The sequence below is a fragment of the Chenopodium album genome, chromosome 9 (genome assembly GCF_948465745.1).
Source record: "Chenopodium album chromosome 9, dcCheAlbu1.1, whole genome shotgun sequence".
Classification (NCBI taxonomy): Eukaryota; Viridiplantae; Streptophyta; class Magnoliopsida; order Caryophyllales; family Amaranthaceae; genus Chenopodium; species Chenopodium album.
In genome coordinates, this window is record NC_137842.1 from 61,278,268 (window position 1) to 61,300,140 (window position 21,873).

The following is a 21,873-nucleotide window of genomic DNA, read 5'->3' on the forward strand; positions in this document are numbered from 1 at the left end:
CCTCTTGAATTCAACATATCACCAACTTAAAATTAATTATATTGAATCATTACTTCAATAGTAAATGATAGCAAATGGTGTACATAAAATAAGATACTAGTAAATCATAAATGTTCCAATTCCTTTTCACAGTAATGAATATATTAATGAACAAGCATTAAAAACATTCAAACATGAGTCAAATACGTACTTAATTTAGAGCAATTGTTTACACTTACGTTTCAATCTTTTGCATGTTGATATTATTGGACTCAATTAACTGATGGATCCCTACTACGTACTACTAGTATTACAGTCGTAGTAATGTCATAATTTTCTACTGCTATTAGTGTCATATTCTTCATGTTGATGATGTACAGTTAATTTTTTTAATTTTCCTTTTGAAAAGTCTTGGGCTTAAATTCTTATCTAATTGATATGATCCAAATTATAGGTTGAAAATTCTTCCAATCCTTAGATTTGCTCATAATGTTAGTTAATAATACTAGGTACAATGTACCCTTTTTATATGATGGAAATATTGGGGTGTACTATGAAAAGAATATTCCACCGTTCTTCTTACGATTTTTTTCGTTGTTTTTTTGCCAATTTCTCAATTAGGTTATTGACAAACAAGGTGTTGTTGAATGTTGATGATAATCCTTTTAAAAAAATTTCAGAAAGATGATTTATATAGATGGAGTATCATTACTCCATTAAAACAACAGAGTTGGATATTATTTATTTTTTTAATTTTTTTTTATGTTAACACTAACAAGATACGGAAAAAAGAAGGCCAACTAAATTTAATAATTAACACAACAGTAACCTAATAATAGTTTGTGACTTTGTGTATATGTATATTAGGTTTAAAGAGTAAATATTGAAAACTCGTGTTTTAGGTTAAAATAGGATCATTCATTTTGAGTCATATTTGCGAGTTTAATGTGAATTGGATCCAATTGAATCAGGTCATATTCGTATGAGGAAGCTTTCGATTAAAATACAAGTCTAGTCAATTAAGTGTTTATTGCCAATTTGCTTATTATGAGACGCATATCAATTTAAATTATACTTGATCTCAGATCATGTTGGATGGACCGAGTCAAATTTTCAAGTCTACTTGAATAATATAGCTAAAACAATTTTAGCTTTGATACATTCTAACTGGAGTGATTAATTATTTTGTTTCCAATTTTTCTAAAAAAGAAAAAAGGCCAAGTTTGTGGGGCAGCCCATTTTTGAAAGTTGATAAACGGGCCAAAATTAGGCTCCTCTATGTAGCCTATTAGATGATGGGCTTAGGATCAATGTGGAAGCAAAAAAATGATCTAGCTTAACCCACAAATTACATGTCGTATTTTGTCTAAATTTTTAAAAGGTTGGCCTGTGCAGTCATGTACGACCCAATTCCATGTTCCGCCATGCTAGGGTTACGTGCCCAAGCCAAATTTCAATACTTTAGGAACAAAGCAACTTGACCATATTTTTTTTTTTGAATAGCAGCAACTTGACCATAATTAAAATTGTCTTAAAGGTTGTAAATCTTGCTACAACACAACATCTAAAATTCTTCATTGATTAATGTCTTACCAAAAAAAAAAAAAAAAAAAAAAAAAAAAAAAAACTTAGGGCCTGTTCTCATTGATTGAACTCAGCTGAACTGAACTGAACTGAACTGGGTTGAATTGAACTGAACTGAATATTTTATAAGAGAAGGAAATTAGGAGCTGAACTGAACTAAACTGAACTGAACTGAATTGAGCTGAACTGAACTGAGCTGAACTGAACTGAACTGAATTTCAACGTAAGAGAACAGACCCTTATTCCATATAATCCTTGCCTACCTTTATAAAAAGTACGTAGTATAACAAAACTTTTATGAGTAATGTGTAGACATTTATATCTCTAGAAATTTTCATTTATATATTTGTCCCTAATTGATTTCAAAAGCCTAAAAATTGTCCCTTGAATTCCCTAAATTGATTAATGCTTTATAAATAAAAAGTTGTGTTTATTTTAATATTTAAAGTCATCTTTAACATTCTCCATTTCTTTTTATTTTTTCTATTTAGAATTTAAACACTATTTAATACAAAGTATTATAAATTTATTTCAATATATATGGAGTACAAGAATTACATAGTATTATAATTGTGTGATGTTTTGAATAAAAAAAAATAAAATTGTGATGTTTTGTTTAATTTATTCAATTTGTCTCTATATGTATACATAAATCTAGATTTCAATAATTTTTTTATTGTTCTCTTGCTAAATCAAAATAGCTCTACTAAAGTCTCGAATATTGCATTACTACACAACACCGTACCCAGTGACCCGACACATTTATCATATATATATATATATGCACATTATTATATTAAAAAAAAAAAAAAATCATGCAAACAAGTATAAGACATAAAAGCCAGAATAATAATACTTCAAAAAGGACTAGTCATACGCATGTTGGAAACTTGGAATCCCTAAGTAATAATGGAATAATAAATATACACTCGTTTAACCATCCATACTTATATTTCGTACATTAGACACCTTATTTAGGGCATGTTCTAATTGACTGAAATGAGCTGAACTGAACTGAACCGAATATTTTATAAGAGAAGAAAATTAAGAACTGAAGTGAAAATAATCCGAAAAGAACAGACCCTTATTACAACATCAACACAACTCGAACTTCCATTGATCCGAGTACCAATTTGGCAAAGAATTGAATAATTTTCTTACACCAATCAAACAATTCAACCTTGATGAATAACGTCGTCGACGATTGCCACCGGTGGTCCGGTGCGACCGATTTGATATTGCATCTGAGATCCGACATTGCAATACCCTTTTGATGAACAACAGTGTACTTACAGGTCCATCTCTTACTATACTATATTCATAGATTGAAAGTAGAAAAGTATAGTGCACTTGTTTGGCGCTAACTCTGATTGAAACCTTTGTCCCCCTTATATCAACCTTTTTCTTTCTCATCTTATTAGTCCTCCAAATTAATCCTTTTATACCCCACCAAAATCATAACAAAGCTAAGCAAGCTGTAAAGTTACTATGAATAACTAAAGCATAATTTAATTTTCCACAAATTAAAATTTCCTAACAATATAAAAGTAAACCAGTTTTTATATATAAACATGATTATATATTTATTGATTAATGTTTCAGACAATCCCATCATTGCTGTCTATAGTAACTTATGATATTAAACATAAAAAATAGAATTTCATTTAGATTTTATTGAGTATATAGTGATTAAACACAAGCCTATATTCACTAGCTCTAGCTTCTTCTAGCTTTTTCTTTGTTGATTTAATTAAAAAAAATGCCAACAATTTCCCCTGAAAATCACCAAGAAAAAGAAACAAACACCTTCGATTTTCGAGCCCCGCCGCCATCCCCAATCGGCTCGAGCCGCCGTGCTTCCTCTGTGGCGAACGATGAGGTCTTAACAGAGTTCCTTGAGCACAGCCTTCGGGTCCCGGACCTTATCCTCCCTGATCGAATCTTCCCGAGACAAAAGCCATTCAGGGATATTCTAGATATTGATTTTCAGGCCTTGAATTCTGCGAAAGATGATTTAGTTTTGAAGATCAGAGATTCTTTGTCGGAAACTGGGTGTTTTCAGGTGGTCAATCATGGGATTTCGCCGGAGTTGATAAAGACAGCGGTTAGGCGGGCGGGACGGGTGTTTAGAATGTCGCCGGAGAAGAAGAGAATGGCGGTGAGATCGACGGAGATGGAGTTCGGGTTTGAGGATCAAGTGAGTGGGGAGCAAGAAGAGGTTGTGAATGAGATGGGTGAGGAATTTGTTTGGGGCAGGGGATTTGGTTTTAAGGTAAAAATGGAGGGAATTTGGCCAAATAAGTTTTCAAAATTCAGGTATTTAACGGTCAATCTATGATATGTATTTTTTTCATTCTTTGTTTTTTCTGTTTTCAAGTTTATTTATTTATTTATTTTTGGGATAATTCAAGTTGTTTATTTTATTTATTTAACAATTTATGTCACCAATGACAAAATTAGTAATATTAAGATCGATACAAAAGAAATTATAATCACCACTATTATATAATTGAAGATGAATACGACATCAAAAAAAAATACAGTACATAAATTTGACAAATCAAGTTTTCATTTAGTCACAAATTTCAGAAATTTAGGTTCTCAATAGTTGAGATCATTTAATGTAAATAATTTCATATAGTTTTACATGTTCGAGATTGTTTAGTTATAAATATTTAAGCACTACAAAGTACAATAGTTGAATACTACAAATTGCTAATTTTTGAAAAGAAAATTAAGAAAATTGTACTTAATAGTATATAATATATTATGTTGTACTCTGTACATTACATTATAATATCTAGAATGATCGCCATTGTATTTAACATAAGCTATTAAATCATGGAAATAACTAATAAAGTAGTAATGAGTTTTCATGCAATATTGAAACCAAACTCACTTGACATGATAGATTCATATGATATAGATCCACTGTTTGCATGTGTTTGTGTATGTGCACGTGTGGGGTGAAATTCCAACCCCCCCTCCTATATAATCAGTACGTATTTATTATTGTACTACTCGTAATATTTGAAATTTAAAAGTAAAAATCCAAATTGTAAATGAATATTTGCCTAATTATAGATTAAAACCCGTTTCCACTATTCCCTTCATATTGTAAAAACTCGAGCCAATGGATTGAAAAATTGAATGATGTATATACATTGCAGTGACAAAATGGAGACCCTAGCATCATCAATTGAGAAGATTGCTAAGGACATAATGTTGATCCTAATTGAGAACTACCCCAATACACCAAATGGTGAAGGGCATACTAGTAATTTGAATGATTGTGTATGCCACATCTACAAGCATCCTCATGACGTGTCAGCTGATCAATGCCTTAGCTCCCTCCGATATGACGTCATAAGGATGATGATCAAAGGGTCAGATTATTCCCATGCATTATCATTGCATGTTTGTGATGGATCTTCTGAGTTTCATGTTTACTCTAAGAAAGGCTGGATTTCTTTCACACCACTTAAAAATGCCTTGATTGTCACAGCTGGGGATCAACTACAGGTAAATCACACAAACAATACTTTATCCAATAATCTTTATTGTGTTATAGTACATTGATTCAAATATGAAAGGGGAAAAAAATTATCTGTACGGAAAACTTGTATACAACGAGTGTATTGTATATAACAGATTGTGTCGTCATCATAATCACATATAATCAATTATGTAGTAACTTTTATACAATTCAGGGGTGGCTAATTGACTATGATTGTTGCGTACTTAACTACTACTACGCGACTGCGAGTCTAGGTTACACCCGTTGTATTGGTTATCATGACCAACAATTTTTGATTAATTAGTACCCTTTTGAGCTGTCTAACTTTTTTGTGTTCTTAATTAATCATTTCATTGCAATTAGATTAATCATAATTAGTACCATGCAATTGTTTTATCTAAGGTATACACTAATTTTTGTATTAATTTGGGTGTATATTATGACAGGCTTGGAGTGGTGGACGATACAAACAAGTGATAGGAAAACCAATATATACATTTCAAAATAAAGATTGTATATCATTGGCTTTCCTTTGCTCTCCTCCTAATTTAAGTACGAAAAAACCCGATGAATTTCATCACCAAGAGAAAAAAGAAAGGATTATTTCTCTACGACAACAAGCTCTTTTTGCTATAGTTTTTACAATTGCATGTCAATATTTGATCAATTTTTACTGCAAATTATCACATCCATGATTTCTTCCTTTGTTCATTGTGATTTTTTGATGATTTTTTACTCTAATTACTCACCTTTTGTGTTGTATTTTTGTGATTATGTATTGAAACTCATCACTTTGAATTGAGTTATGCCCTAGTATTATTCAACAACTGTTTATTTTATTACTTGATTTCCTATTGCTAAAATCTGTGCAGTAGGTTGAATAATAACCCACAAATGAATTCTTGCTCATTTAGAATTCATATCATCATTGCCATCATCATATTAAGTCCAAAGTTAACCTTATCTTGCCATTCCATGATTCCATTTGTTTAGAATCTTTATTGCAAATGGAATTTTTATACCCTTATTAAATATATATGAAAAAAAAAACACTCGTGGAGATCTTGTTTGATTCTTTTTATTGTGTATTTCATTGATATTAAATTTTAATTTTTTTTAAATAATATGTTATCAAAGCTATACTTCCTCCGTTCACCTAATATTACGACGTAGGAGTGAGACACGAATTTTGAAAAAAGGGATGGATAGAAAGAAATAAAGATTGGGACCCATGCGATGAGTAAAGGGATAAAGAGAAAACATGTGCAAATAGGAAAATGTTGCAATATATGTGAAACTTCTAAAATTGGTAATTGTTGCAATAGTAGGGGACCATAAGATGTACTCTGTATTTGATTAAATGTATGCATGGGAAAATGTGCAAAATTGAAACCAAATTAACTTTTTGAAACAGAGTGAGTTGGTGATGCTTCTGATTGTTATAATCAATCTTCTTGTCATTTGTTTTTATTTTTATACTAAATTTGTGATGTTGTTAGGTGCTTGAAACCCGAGATCGCAAACATGTCAAATTGAGTGAGATTAAGGTTGATGTTTGTGTCTTCGCTTTTGACATATTTGTATTTGAATGGAAAGGCACTTCTCTCAGAGCAACTGAATGTTCGTAGAAAGGTAATATCATGGTATACGCTTCTTGTCTTCAGCACATCATTCCCTCTTTCTCTTTACTATTGTGCTGATGCTTTGTTTACAAATTTTGATTACATTATGTTGTCATACTGCAAATTACCACCTTTATTTTCTTGAGTTGTACATTGTTATTGTAGCAACATAAACTTCTAGAGGGGGGACTACTCATGTGAGTGCTTTTAGTTTAAGGAGGGAGAGATTGAGAATTTATAAATAATTGTGTCTTGGAGAGTGGGGTAGGAGATCATAAAATATGAATGTTATTCTTAAATATGGAATTAAAGTAAAAATGAGTAGAACTTTTAAAATACAGATGCACCTGGAAAGTGAGCAAAGCTTTTGACAACAAAAGGTAGTACTACCTCCGTTTCACGTTAGATGTAATGTTTTGACTTTGTGCACTATCCATCTATAAACTTTGACTACACTTTTACATATGTATAAAAATTAAATATTTATGTGTAAAATATTATATTTCAAATTATTATTTTTTAAAATCATTTTATGAATTAATTTATACAAATATTAGTGGTCAAAGTAGTGTTAGTAAAACAAAAAGTCAAAACGTTGCATCTATTTTTTTTTTATTTTTTTTTTGATAAGACGAAAAGGATTTCATTAATGAAGTTAGCCAAACGGCACTTACAAACAATTCCAAGGAAATCTAAAATTCCAATACAAATACAATTCACCTTACAACTAGTTACATCGCAGATTCGATCAACGATCGCCTTTATAAAAATCTTCATCCGAAGCAATACAATCTGTGAGTTAGCACTAATTCGGCTTGAGATTCACATATGAATAGTTGTTTGGGTGAAAAAACTCATATGACCTTCTAAACACTTTTGGAGATTGTGAAACCCTAAATCTTCAAACTTTGACAGATGAACAAACAAATTAATTAAACCTAATAGAATAAACTACATCATAAAGATGTGATTCTTTATTGAAAGCAATTAAAAAGTTTTTTGGGGCTTACCACCGGTAAAAACACTGATGGAAGCCCCTACAAAAATTTTACAATTGAGACCAGAAGAAAAGAGATGGAAGAGAAAGAGAGAAAAGGAGAAGATTGAAGGAAAACCTTCAAAATAGAGAAAATCTAGCAATCGAGCCTAGAAAAACCCTCCCAAGGGAGAAAACCTAGAGGGAATGTTTTTAACGTTGCATCTATTTTGAAAAGAGGTAGTATTAAGTATTTATATGGTCATCAAATTATGAAATGGTCTCTATATAAACTCTACAAACTTCCCAAATCATTAAAGTCACTGGAAAAAAAAAAAGCAAAATTTGACTTTTACTACCTTTAAAAAGCATCACTTAGATTTTAACTACCTTTATAAAAAGGATTTTTTAGATTTTAACACCTGATAAAAACGGAAAAATTGATATTAACACCTCCAAAAAAAAAATTTATTTTAACACCTCTTAAAAAAAATTGAAATTGGAAGTTACCACCAGATAACGGATTCCGTGACGGCAAAAGTCTGTGGGCCCCAGCATTTGGTTTTACCTCCAATTTTCACCTAACAAAATACGAATCTTCTTCCTTCATTGAATACTCACCCAACTTCTTCATTCAATTCTCTCTGAATCTTCATCTAATCAAACAAATATTCAAAGGGCAAAATTTAAACCTAATTTTGTGTGGTTGAGGACCAAAGCTAGGTGTCAACATTGCAGAAGAACAACTCAGCAGGTGTTCGTCATCTTCATCAAGCAAAAAGGGGCAAACGTTGCTGGAGATCTGACATAGACAGTCGAAAGATTCCAAAGAAGGTTTTTTTTTTTTATCATCTTTGATTGTGGTGCTTAGTTGATGTCAAAATTGCAATTATATGCCGAATTAGGGTTACTTTTGGTAGAAGAGCATGAAACCCTTGACAATTCAATTGACTATGCAAATTAGGTTAATTATTTAATTGACTTTGCTAATTAGGGTAATTGAATTATTTAATTGAGATTAGAGGTTATTTACAGTGGCTTATTCTTAATTAATTCATGGAGTACTTGAATTGAGTTTGAATTGTTTATGCAAAAATGTTGGAATTGCTGCCTTTGCACTGCAAGTTAGATAATTAGGGTAGATTTGTTTATTCTCTTAGTGTCATTGCGCATGTTATCGTATAATGTTCAATTATTGAATGGGTTTTAATATATGTTATCCTTTGTGACTGGTGGGTAGAGATAATGGGGGACAATGATGGCATGGTTGACATTTGTCTTAGAGTTGGAGGTGCATTTATTCCAAAAAGAGTAAGCAAAGATAGGCAGCTTCTTGTTTGGTGTGGTGGGTGGTGTTATTGGAAAAGGAAAGTTGAAGTGTCTAAGATGGATGTGCATTTGATTAAGACAGCTGCTATTCATGGGTTTGTTCAAGGGGATATCCCTGTTCCTATGCATTACAATTGTTGGTATAGGGAGAAGGGGAAAACTTTTAACACTGGGAAAAGGGAGCTAGTTAATAGTGAAGATATTAAGGGTCTTTTGGAGACAACAAATGGTGAAGGGTATGTAGAAGTATTTGTAACAGTACCAACTACTACTAAGCCCACAAGTGAGGCCCAACCCAATCCACCAAAGGCAAATAAAAAGGGCAAGAAGAGCACCACTGATACTACTGTCAGTGTGAGAAGGAGCCCTAGGTTTAGTAAGGCAGAGAAAGGAAAAGAGAAAGTAGCTGAAGTGGTAACTGAGAAGGGTAGGTTGAAAGGGAAAGGGTCAGCAAAGGCAAAAGCTCTGAAGTTTGATGAGCTTGAGGATGTTGACTCTGAGTACTCAAGTGAAGATTTAAGTGATGAGGACTTGGGTTGGGAACCTGGTGAGGAAGAATATGATGAAGGGGATGAGGAATGGTATATTGAAGGGTCACAAGATATTTTGGACAAGGTGAACAAAAGCTTGAAGAAAGGGCTGGGAAGTGAAATAGAGGAAGGTGTTCCCCTGAAAGATAAGAGGTCAGAGCTTAGAGAAGACCTGGATGTTGGAGATCTGCATCTGAATCTAGAGAATGAAGGAGATTCAGATGAATCAAGGAGTTTGTGTGGTTCTGATGAAGAAGAGGACATTGCTCCATGGTTCAATGCTGATGTTGACTTTGAGAACCCTATTCAGTTGAAAGTAAATCTGAAGTTTAGCAATGCACAAGTGCTAAGGAGGGCACTTAGACTTCATGCAGTTCAAAACAAGTATGAGTTCTACTTTTTGCATAATGACAGTACTAGGATTACAATACAATGTAGGTATAGGTGTGACTGTGAGTTCAACACTTACACTTGTAGAATGCCTGCTTGTACATGTGTGGGGGGAGTGAAGTGTCAATTCAAGGTCTTTGCTTCAAAACTTGTTAAGCAGCAAACTTGGCAAATCAAAACCCTCAGATTGAAACACACTTGTTTAAGAGTGAGGAAGAACAGGATGCTTGCTGCTGAGTATATAGCAAAGAGGTATTTGAGGAGTTTAGGAGTAACCCTAGCTGGAGAATTAAGGATATTAGGGCTAGGATTCTGAATGAGTTGGGTATTGAAGTGACTTATTTTAAGGCATGGGTAGCAAGGTGTAGGGCAAAGTTGATTATATTTGGTTCTGCTAGGGAGCAGTATGCAAAGGTGTGGGATTATGGGAAAGCTGTGATGAAGTACAACCCTGGTTCTGGGTGTAATATTGTTGTTGATGGTATTGATAGGCCAGAACCACCCTTGTTTCTCAGAATGTTCATCTGTTTAAGACCTCTGAGAGATGGTTTTGCAAGAGGTTGTAGGCCACTTATTGGGGTGGATGGTTGTCACCTCAAAGGTGCCTACCCTGGGCAGATTTTGGTGGCAGTGGCTAAAGATGGGAACAACAATTTGTTCCCCCTAGCCTGGGCCATAGTGGAGGTGGAAAACAAGGAAACTTGGGGTTGGTTCTTAGAGTCTCTAATGGCTATGTTCACACATGACCAAGGAGCTGGGCTAACCATCATGTCTGATAGGCAAAAGGTAATACTACCTTACTTTTTTCTTCCAAAACTTTTATTCATGTGTAAGTGTTTGAGTTTCTTCTAATATGATGCATTGATGTTTGCCTTTTTTAGGGATTGATTGAAGCAATGGCTGATGTTATTCCCAAAGCAGACCAGAGGTTTTGTGTTAGGCATATTTGGGCCAACTTTAAGCTCAAATTCACTGGAGCAACATTTAAGGAGCTTTTTTGGAGTGCTGCTAGGGCTAACACTTTTGTAAGTGAATTTGTTCCCTTTGATGTGCTAAGTTTTCCTTAGTTTTATGTATGATTTGATAGATTTCCTATGGGTTTGATTACCATATGACATTTTAAAACTTGTATTTCTGATTTGCATTGCTTTAAGGCAGTGTAAAGTAAGCTTCTTTTGTCAAACAACTTTTGAAGTGCTTACTTATTTTGCCAATGAAAAAAGGGAGCTAGTTTTACAGCTTTTACAATCTTCAATTCCTTTAGCAATGTTAAAGCATTTTAAAAAACAACAACTCAGTCAATGCAAATATCATTAAAACCATTCTCATAACAACTCAAGCCAATACAAAATATTTAAATTAAGGTTCCATAACTTAATTGTTACTAATACAAGTTAACCACCCCTACCCATTATGAAAACAACAAACATTGACAAACTAATACAAATTGTAATGCCCAACCAACCAAAATAGTTCATTGAAGTTGTCTTCCCTGCACTGCACTCCTTGTTCATTCTGTTCATGTCACCTTTTAAGGCCTTGCATCTAATCTTCAAATTATCAACTTCATTTAGTAGGCACCTCCTTTGACCACTGATTTCGTCAACTTCCCTTTTCAATTCATTGACTTCACCCTTTAGCAGCTTCTTATCCAATAAGAGGTTGTTAATAACCCCTGTTTGCCAATCTGTCCCGTCAGGTTGATCAACCCACTCGAAAGATTTGCAGCCCCTTGTTTCTGTGATTGGATCATAAAACTTACAAGCTCTGAACTTCCTCCCTGGATTCTCCCTTGTCCAGCTAGTTAGCTTGCCCATTGGCACACCACAGTTGCATTTCTTTTCATTAGAAGGGGAAGAGCTAACAAACGCCATAATCTGCATCAATTTCAGAACAACAATTACATATACACATTTAATCATCAACGAATTAACATTGTTAACAACAATTTTCAATTTTAATGAACTAATACAAAAAGGCCCAAATTTCAATTTCTGATAAACCCTAGTTTTGTAATTGGGCAATTTCATGCATACATAACACAATCTAAGTATCAATTCCAGTACAAAACAATCCTAATTAATAAACCTAATGAATTTATTACATAATTAACAGACAACCAACCTAAATTTACCCAATTTGATTCAACATAATTCGTTGCATTCGTATAAACCCTAATACCTGTTTCAGTAGCTTCAATGTCTTCCACGAACTAAAATAATACCAATTAATCCAGTAATTTTGGTTAATTTAAAGCAAATCGAACTATTTCAAACAAAAATTAGGTTAAAATAGAGGAGAATTGGGGAGAATCGTGCATATATAGAGGGAATTCAAAAAACTATCCGTTACAGTGGGACCCAGTAACAGTCCCGTCAACTGAACTATGATTTTGGTGGTAACTTCCAATTTCTATTTTTTAAAGAGGTGTTAAAATAATTTTTTTTTTTGGAGGTGTTAATATCAATTTTTCCGTTTTTATCAGGTGTTAAAATCTAAAAAATTCTTATAAAAATGGAAAAATTGCTCCCATTAATCTGAACTTTGCCTCGTCCGCCGAAAATAATCCCAACTTTCGTTTATTATCTATTGCACCGAACTTTAGGGGGTATTAATTTCTATTGCACCCAAATGACCTACAACCGGTAAATCAAGTAAACATTTCTGATTTTTTTTTGCACACGTGTCAACATGTAATTGGTTGGAAAAAATAGGAAAAAAATATTTAAAAACATAATTAAAAAAAAACCCCAACAGCCACCCTTAGCTTCTCCACCAGCCACCAGCACCACCATCACCAGCCTTCCTCTCTCCCTATCCCACGGTGTCGGCCGCACCCACATCCCCTCCCCCGATGCCGGCGCCGACCCCCTCTCCCGCGTATCGTCCCCTCCCTCGCTCTTCCTGATACTTGCTTGAACCAACAACCATCCTCCCCGAAACCCTATCTCTCCCGCAAAAATCTCCTAAAACCCATCCCCCACCCTCGAAAACCTTAATCGGACCTCCCTAGCCATCGCTAGGGGTTCATTCAGGGTTTTTCGAGGGTGGGGGATAGATTTTCGGTGGTTTGGTGGAAAGAGATTTTCTGGGGGTGGGTGAAGGGAAGGGGTTTTCGTGGGTGGGGCAGGGGATTTCAGGGGTGGGGAAGGGGTTTTCGGGGGTGGGGGAAGGGAAGGGGTGGGTTTCGAGGGAGGGGGAAAGTTGGGCGGTGGTTTCCGGCAGCAGGGGAGGGGGTTTTCGTGGGTGGAGGAGGGGATTTCGGGGGTGGGGGAGGGGTTTTCGGGGGTGGGGGAAGGGAAGGGGTGGGTTTCGAGGGAGGGGGAAAGATGGGCGGTGGTTTCCGGCAGCAGGGGAGGGGTTTTCGGGGGTGGGGGTGATTTCCCGGCGGGGTGGGGGTTGGGGTGTGGTGGCAGCCGCTGGGTATGGGTGGTTTGTGGGGTTTTTGTTTTTTATTTTTTTTTGTTTTTTGTTTTTTTTAAAAAAATAAAATTAAGCCAATCATACACTGACACGTGGCTAGGTAACCTGCTACATCGGGTTAGATGACCTGTTGGGTGCAATAGAAATTAATACCCCCTAAAGTTCGGTGCAATAGATAATAAACGAAAGTTGGGATTATTTTCGGCGGACGAGGCAAAGTTCAGATTAATGGGAGAAATTTTTCCTATAAAAATTTGTTTTATTTTACTACCAGCAAAAACCCCAAGAAAATAGATTTTGCTACCACCTAATAGCTTCTGTTGCTATTTCTGTTTATGGGACCCACTTAATTAATTTCTTTCCATTTTCTTCTTCTTCACTCTCCACGGACCTCAGTCACAAGTCACACATTCTCCGACAACCCCCACCCCTTCACAGCATTTCCAACAGCCTCCCTCCATTTTCTTCTTCATGCTAGTCTCTCAGTCTCTCTCCCTCCCTTTTTGCCTTTTTTCACAACAATTGTTTCATTGCTTGAATGATGCTCTAACGTGCCTGATTTTGTGGCCTTTCTTCTCTCTATCTTTCTAGTTTTCTGGGAGTTGCAGTTTTTCGTATCTTTTTCGGCTATTTCTATTTTCTTATTTTTATTTTTATGGGATTTGAAAAAGGCATTGATGTTTGTGATGCTTCATTTTCAAGAAAAGCTGATTTAATTTTATTTCTGAATACCCAAAAAAATTGAAATGCACCACCATAGCTTCTTATTTAAGTTAAACCTCCAAAACCTAGTTTTTTTTTTTAAAAAAAAAAAATACAAAAAGCTTCAAATTCAAGCTTACACTGAATCATCAAATTTCATAAGCTTATAATTTTAAATATTCATCAAAAAGTTTACACCCCTTTGATTACAGGAAAATTTAACAAGAATAATCCAACCTTTGCCCCATCTCCCAAAATAATCTAACCTTTTGATACTCCAACCTTTGCTACCCTTTTTCTCCTAGCAACCCTAGCAGGTCACCATATCCATTACAGCAAGTTGAAATACAAGCGTTACAAATTTTTATAAAGTTAGTAAAAATCAAAGTGGTGTTTTATAAATAAAGGTGATAAAAGTCAAATTTACGCCTATTGAAATGTTTTTGAGATTATTTGTTTCTATTTTCAGTTGAAGAGTAACAATTTGATAACAATAATGTGTTACTTTGTTATGGTATCTTCATGTTCTGATTCTTTTCTGACCTCTTTCGCATGCTGCAGCATCTTTATGATTCATTTGAGGAAGTTTCTGGGTATTTTCAATTTGCTACAACACTCACATCTAATGATCTTGAGGAAATAAATAAGTTTCTTGAAGCAGCTCTTAATGCGAGGTAATCTCTTCTGTTACTTATGTAAAGATATTCTGTAGACAAGAAAGATGAATTTCGGGTTGTATATGCGAAAGGATTTAAAAGAGATCTCTCTTTCCCTTTAGCAGAAGTGATTTATATGCAGATGGATGCTGATTTAGAGCTTTCCTTTGACCTTGGCTATGGCTCATTTTCATAGTGGGATATTTTATTTATTTATTTATGTTGCAGTCTATTCACAGTTGATATTTCAGTATTAGAGTATTGTTTTTATAGCTTTTTTTGTCTCTAAGCCTATTGTGTGTTGGTCCATGGTATAATTTTATTGTTGCTAATGTGCCTTTCAATTAACAAATGTAAGCCAATAGTAGTCATCTGGGTGACTCCTAATTCAGAATTACTTTTAATGTTGCTTTTTGGGCCTTGAGTTGTGTTTCATACGCTTAGAACTTAAAAGTGGCCATAGAAGTTAGATGCAGTTCTGGATTCTATTCATATGTTGGGCCTACTGCAGTACATCTGCGTCTAGCTCTTCTTTTTAGTCTAATTTCTTTTGTTCTCTTTTGCAGTTGTGAGGGGTTGATGATCAAATCTTTGGAAAAAGAGGCTACCTATAAACCAGCAAAGCGATCTAATAATTGGCTTAAATTGAAAAAGGATTATATGGACAGGTAAGAACATAATTATTCTTGATTTAGTATCCATCCATTCTACATTCTCATTGTCCTTTCTACAAGTTTTGCGGATGATAGTTGTTGATGGTTTGCAGCCTTAATATTTTTCATTTAATAAAACTTTGGGAAATTTTTCATGGTGGCCCTCAAGTTCCACATTTTCTATTTGGTGGATAAAAAAATGTCATAATTTCTAGTGGCACTAAAGATTGGTATAATTCTAATTAGTGACCCTTTTCCATTAAATGGTTAGCCATTTGTGGTTTTAACCATAATTCAATAAATTACTTACCCCTAAAAAATTTAACCCAAACCCTTAACTCACCACCACCAGTCCACCACCCAGGGTAGTGTGGTTTGCGTTGGGGTTGTTGGAGATCAAAACGGTCGTTGGAAAGGAAGGGCAAGGGCGCAATCTGGTGGTTACACAATCTTAGCATTGCGTGATGCGGTGGTTCGGGTTAAACGGTGGTGTGTGGCTCATGTGACACAGTGGCTCGTGTGGCGTGATAGGAATGGGTTAGCCGAAAATAGAGATGACGATCTAATTAATTGGGGTTTCGTGGGGGGTCGTGCGAGGTCGTTGTTGGTGTGGCAGGGAGGGAGGGGAGGAAAGGTGGAGGCTACCGGAAAAAGAAGTGGGGCAAGAGGGGAGGTGGCCCGAAAGTGAAGTGGGGTAAGAAGGGTGGCCTAAAGTTATGGAGGGGAAAGGGAAGAAGAAGGGGGAAAAAGAAAAAAAAATCAAGGGTAGGTTAGTAACTTAACTATATTGAGTTAAAAGGTTAGCCATAATTTGTAGGTTAAGCTTAATTTAATGAAATAAGGGAACTACATAGAATTTTACAAATCTTTAGTGCCACTAGAAATTATGACATTTTTTTTGTCCACCAAATAGAAAATGTGGATCTTGAGGGCCAACATGTAGAATTTTCCTATAACTTTTTTTGTTATAGTAGAATTGGTTGTGCATCACTTTGGCCATTGCAGGACTTTATGCAAATCAATTGAATATGTATTTTATCGTGTGGTACTTAATAGTAGATTTTTTTTATACTAAAAAAAAATATAAGAAAAATTAAAATTAATAATCTCACCTTTGCCTCATCTTTTCAAAACAATCCCACCTTTGCGTATTCTGGAAATAATCTTACCTTATACCCCCATATTCTCAAAATGAGCCCTTACCGGTTTTTGTAAAATTTGTAACCTGTTTTAGAAGCTGACTTGCCACGTGTCACCTTCTAATTGGACCTATTTTTTAAATAATAAAAAAAACTTTAATCTCTCTCCTCCCACCTCTTTCATGGTAATCCACCGTGATCACCACCACCTAACCCCCACCCCCTCCATAACCACCACAAAACAACCACCTAATTCTCCTCTCTTGCTGGCAGCAGCTCCAGTGCTCCACCATCAACACCACTCTCCATCCCACCTTCATTAATTAAATAAATAAAAATAAAACCCAACAACGAAACTTCAGAGTTGATGTAGCATTTCAATCCTCTTCCTATGCCACATTGCAGTGAGAGAAACAAAAGAAAATTAAAGGAAGAATTTTTATGGGTTTTTTTTTCTTCTATTTTAATCATAAAAAAAGTTAAAAATAAGTTTAAAGGGTTTTTTTACAACAATGGCTAAATATCATCATTTGGGTGATAAAGAGCTTAATTTTACAACAACTATTCATAAATCGCCACCCACAAACCCAACTTCTCTACCGCCTCTTGCGGTGTCTGGATTGTTTAAAGGAGGCAAAAGTTCTTCCCATTGACGCTCTTCTCGCCGTTGGAGTCTCGATGCAGATGAATTCTTAAATCCATAGTGGCTCAAAAAAAAAGGTGGGGGGGGCTGGTTTTGGCAAAGGTGGGGGGAGGAGGGCTAGTTCAGCCGTGCACGTGGGGATTGGGTAAGAGGAAAGGGGAAGGAGGATGGTGGCTGGGGTGGGGCTGTTATTCAAGGTGGTATTGTTGTGGTGGCTAGGGTGGTGATGTCATGGTGGTGATGAATTGGTGGGTGGTGATTATGGTGGTTGACATGCATGGATGAAGGGGATAAGGTGAGATGAGGGATTAAAGGGACAAAAAATAAAAAATAAATAAAAAGAAAAAAAAAAATCTAACCTATTTTACAGGTTCGAAGGTAAAATGTCTCATTTTGAGAATATGGAGGTATAAGGTGGGATTATTTCTAGAATACGCAAAGGTGGATTGTTTTAAGAAGATGAGACAAAGGTGGGATTCTTCTTCTTCTTCTTCTTCTTCTTCTTCTTCTTCGTCTTGATCGCCTTAATCCCATTAGTGAGGTCGGCTACATGAACCAACATGAGCCCAAGAGGTCACCCATCCTAGTACTACTCTCAATCATTGTGGCTTATGCCAAGCGATGTGACTTTCCAAAAATGGGATTATTAGTTTCAATTTTTCCAAAAATATAGTAGCTATTAGGTTGGTGGTCATTTGCTTTTTAGGGGTGTGACTTTTGAGTGTAGTCTCTTTTAAATGTTTTTATATATATATATATATATATATATATATTATTATTATTATTATTATTATTGTTATTGTTAATTTATTTACAATTGTAAAATCGAAGTGCAAATTCTCCAATTTGTTGATTGGATGTTTGAAGTTTCGTTCGTTAATAATGTTCCTATTTTTTCTTGCCACATTGCCAGTGTAGATTTTAATTTGTTAATATATCTAATTTCATGTCTGAAAAAAATATAAAAGTTTGATATTCGTAAACTACTCATTGAGATGATCAAAATAAGACCTCACATGATTTTTTTTTTCTTATATATTAGAAAATAATTTAGAAGATTTTCTTTAATTGTGAGTGGTGACCAAATTCCATGAGAACATTTTTAAGGAATGGAGGTATAATAAAGTTGTTAATAGGTGGTTATTTGTCAACAAAAACAACCAAAAAAAAAAAAACTTAGTAATAATCATCAAATAGTTGTGAAAAATAGGTAGTTCTGCACAAAATTCACTTTTAGTATATTCTGTCTAATTTTATTTATTTTTTAATAATAATATGTTTATTAAAATGAAACTTGTCTTTTTTGTAATATTACTCGGCTAATGTAACAGCACAAAATTCACTTTAGTATATTCTGTCTAGTTTTTATTTATTATTTAATAATAATATATTTACTAAACTTGTCTTTTTTTGTTATTTTACTCGGCTAATGTAACAGTTAATGTTTTTAACACTGTTACTTTAATAAGCGTTAGGAACTTTCGGTTTTTCAGGACCTAGCTATCCACTTTTTTAGCTTGTTTTTCGGCCTCTAGTTAATGTTTCACACTGATCCCCCTCTCTCCCTATTTCATATATAGTCTCCCTTGTACTTTTTTAAAATTTCCATTCTGCAGCTTTGGGAACTCTCTGGATCTGGTGCCGATCGCAGCATTTGATGGTCGAGGGAATCGAAAAGGTTGGTACATATTAGATATATCTGCCTTGTATGTTTTCTACCAGATTTTAGTCAAATATTTCCTTTTCCCCATATTCTTTGAATTTCCGTTTTTTTGGTGTGATCTTAGCTAAATGACTCAACTAATAAGTCCTGTTTATCTAATTTATAATTTAGTTGTCTGTGTTCAGTCAAAAACACTTAATGACTACTACAGAATTATGCGTTTTGCATAATAATAATTTTGCAAATCTATTCTCTATTCTGCTAAGACCTACTGACCTGGTCCATCTTATATAACTTAAATTTACAGGTGTTTATGGTTCGTTTCTCCTTGCTTGTTATGATCGTCAAAATGATGAGTTCCAGAGCATGTGCAAAATCGGTAATGTGTTGATGTTCCTTGGTTGCTACTCTAGTGTATTTGTGTATTACATTTGTATTGTCTTCATTCTTCATGTTTGTGCTGGGGGCATTCAACTGTTACAGGTTCTGGATTTTCTGAGGAAGTGCTTAAAAAATGTTGTTCCAGTCTTCAATCTAAGGTGATTTCTGTTCCAAAGGTTCTAATTTCTTCCTTTTTGTTTTTATTTCTAAACTTTCTTTGTCTTTAGGAATTTAATAGTTGGAACCTCACGTGTTAATTTTTTGACTGTTGTCCAGCCATACTTTTGATATGGAAATACCCTAAAACCAGATGTCTGCAGTACCCATTATTGATTGAGCCCCCTATATAATAGTAGGATTTGCTAAGTACATATGCACTCTCAAAAACTTTAAATGTTTCTTTGAACATGGGATTTTGTACTACTATTTCTTCATTTATTAAAAGATCGGTGCAGTAAGAGACTGAAGTTTTAGAGGCCAATAAAGGAAAATTTATCCTGCATAAGAGGCTTATTATCAGCTAGTACGGTGATTACTAATAGAATACGAAGTGTTTGTTTTTTTTTTCTATTTTTCATGTGCCATTTAACCAAATTTTGTATATCCAATTTTTCTTAGGTTTAAGGATGTGCATTATTTGAGGTTAACCAGTAACACTAATTTACAAATCACAATCATTGAAATTTGTACTTGTCGGAGATTTAAGTATTACAGGATGATATAATATACGAAGTACATATTTCATTTATGCATACAAGTGATTTGCTTGTTACTACTTTCTCCATTTTACTTGCAACACAATTTTTCACGATATTTAAGAAAAGTGGGGTTCACATGATTTAATATACTCTAAAATGAGGTGAGAGGTTAGGAATAATTTAGTAGGTCATGAGGTTTAAATAAGGGAAATAGTACAACTTTTCTCCAAAATAACTTTTCAATTATAGTGTGTTGCAAATATTGACATTTCCATTTTAGGAAAGTGTTGCTAGTATTGAAAAACGGAGAAAATATATTCCAATATTGTATTTAATTTTAATTATTGATTGCATCTCTTTGTCTCCCTATAAAATGAGAAATTATAGTAATAGATTTCAATAAGAAACTTTTCCTAAAATATTATTACAATTTTTCAATTCACATAAAATAAATATAATTGTCTTTTACATTGCTTAATTAGTTCGCTCTTTGCAGGTTTGGGAGGTCAGAGCAGCTGATTTGACTATTAGCCGTACTCATCGTGCTGCAGTTGGTGAAGTACATCCTACTAGGGTACGCAGTGTATTTGTTTTCCATCTTTTTGTTCAAGAAAGATGTCTAGGGGGCATTCGATTAACCACTATGAAAGCAGTAGTACAATGTAAAGTCAAACTAATACAATAAAACATGAATCTGAACTATCTTGAACTTAAGTGAATATATTACAACTTATTTTGGTTGTTACATCACTTATGTAGCCCTTGTTAACCTTTTAACCGAACTTTTTTTCTTAAACTTTCAATCGGGCCTTAGTATCTCACCCTCCACTATCTTATTTGGCCAATTTGAGTTGGTCGGTCATAAACTCTAGTTTGAGTACATGCTCTTATAGTAATTCTACCTCTTGTGTGGTTTCTCATACTTTATGTTTGTTATTAGGGAATTTCACTACGATTTCCTCGTTTTGTTCGTCTTAGAGTTGATAAAGCTCCAGAAGACGCAACATCATCTGTTCAGGTGAATTAGCTAAACTAAGTTATTCTAGTTCAGTTTTTTGTTCCTAGGATGTACATGCATGAGTTTGACATTATGAGCAGGTCCAAGTGTTTGCGCTGAGTAATTTCTCTCTTTCAGGTGGCAGAAATGTACAGATCTCAAGCAAACAATCCAAACTATAAAAACAAAGAGGATTGGGTAAATGAGGATTGGGTAAATGGCGACTGGGATGATGAGGACTGATACTTCCCTCTTAATGTTGTCTTTGAAATTCATGTGTGCTTCCTTTGCATCTAGATTGGATGACCCAATTGATCAGATTTAGATCATAATGAGATCCTTAACCTGATTAGCTGTATTATTTATTAAGTTGCTCAACGTAGAGCAACTCCAATGGCAAGCTAATTGTCAAATTAGCTTTTCATGCCACATAAGCTTTCAAGCTAATTATCTTTGTAGTTAGTTTGATCCCAATGGCTAGCTATTAGCTTACTATTTAAATTATCAATTTATTATTTTTATCTTAATTACTAATTGACTTTTAGCATTTTCTTTTTGGCAAGTTTTATTCAAGCAAATTAGCTTGGCAAAGCTAATTTGCCTGACTAAGCTAATTACATATTTTTGCTCCAATGGTCAAGCTACTAGCTAGGGATTATTTAAAATTGCAATCAAGTCCCTAGCTACAACCGTTGGAGTTGCTCTTAAATACTTCTTATTTCCGCATTCTCCATCCTTAGTTTTAACTTTTAAGTGATATAAATGCATGTTTTCAAATTTTGGTTGAGATTTTCAAAGACAAATGATATTATTCTACTCTTGAATGATTAATGAATTTATAAATTTGAAACCTTATGCTAAGCGTATTGATTTTTAGCACCATGCACGATTTTACGATTTAGCATTGGCTTTGTTAATTTTCACTCCCTTGCACTATGCTCATGCTATTTATTAAAGATTCATTATCGATTTCCACCCACGCAACCCTTAC

The 21,873-nt window shown here is 34.4% G+C and overlaps 1 protein-coding gene and 1 pseudogene across 1 annotated transcript; both read left to right on the top strand.

Annotated features, from left to right (window-relative positions):
- Positions 1-3,129: 3,129 nt before the first annotated feature.
- LOC145560032 (putative flavonol synthase 4) lies at positions 3,130-5,816 on the top strand. Its single transcript, XM_081621286.1, has 3 exons — positions 3,130-3,879; positions 4,734-5,085; positions 5,527-5,816. Exons 1-3 carry the CDS (start codon positions 3,323-3,325, stop codon positions 5,773-5,775), a joined length of 1,158 nt encoding a protein of 385 aa, XP_081477412.1. The 5' UTR covers positions 3,130-3,322; the 3' UTR covers positions 5,776-5,816.
- A 603-nt stretch (positions 5,817-6,419) lies between these two features.
- LOC145557858 (DNA ligase 1-like) lies at positions 6,420-21,125 on the top strand (annotated as a pseudogene).
- Positions 21,126-21,873: the final 748 nt, after the last annotated feature.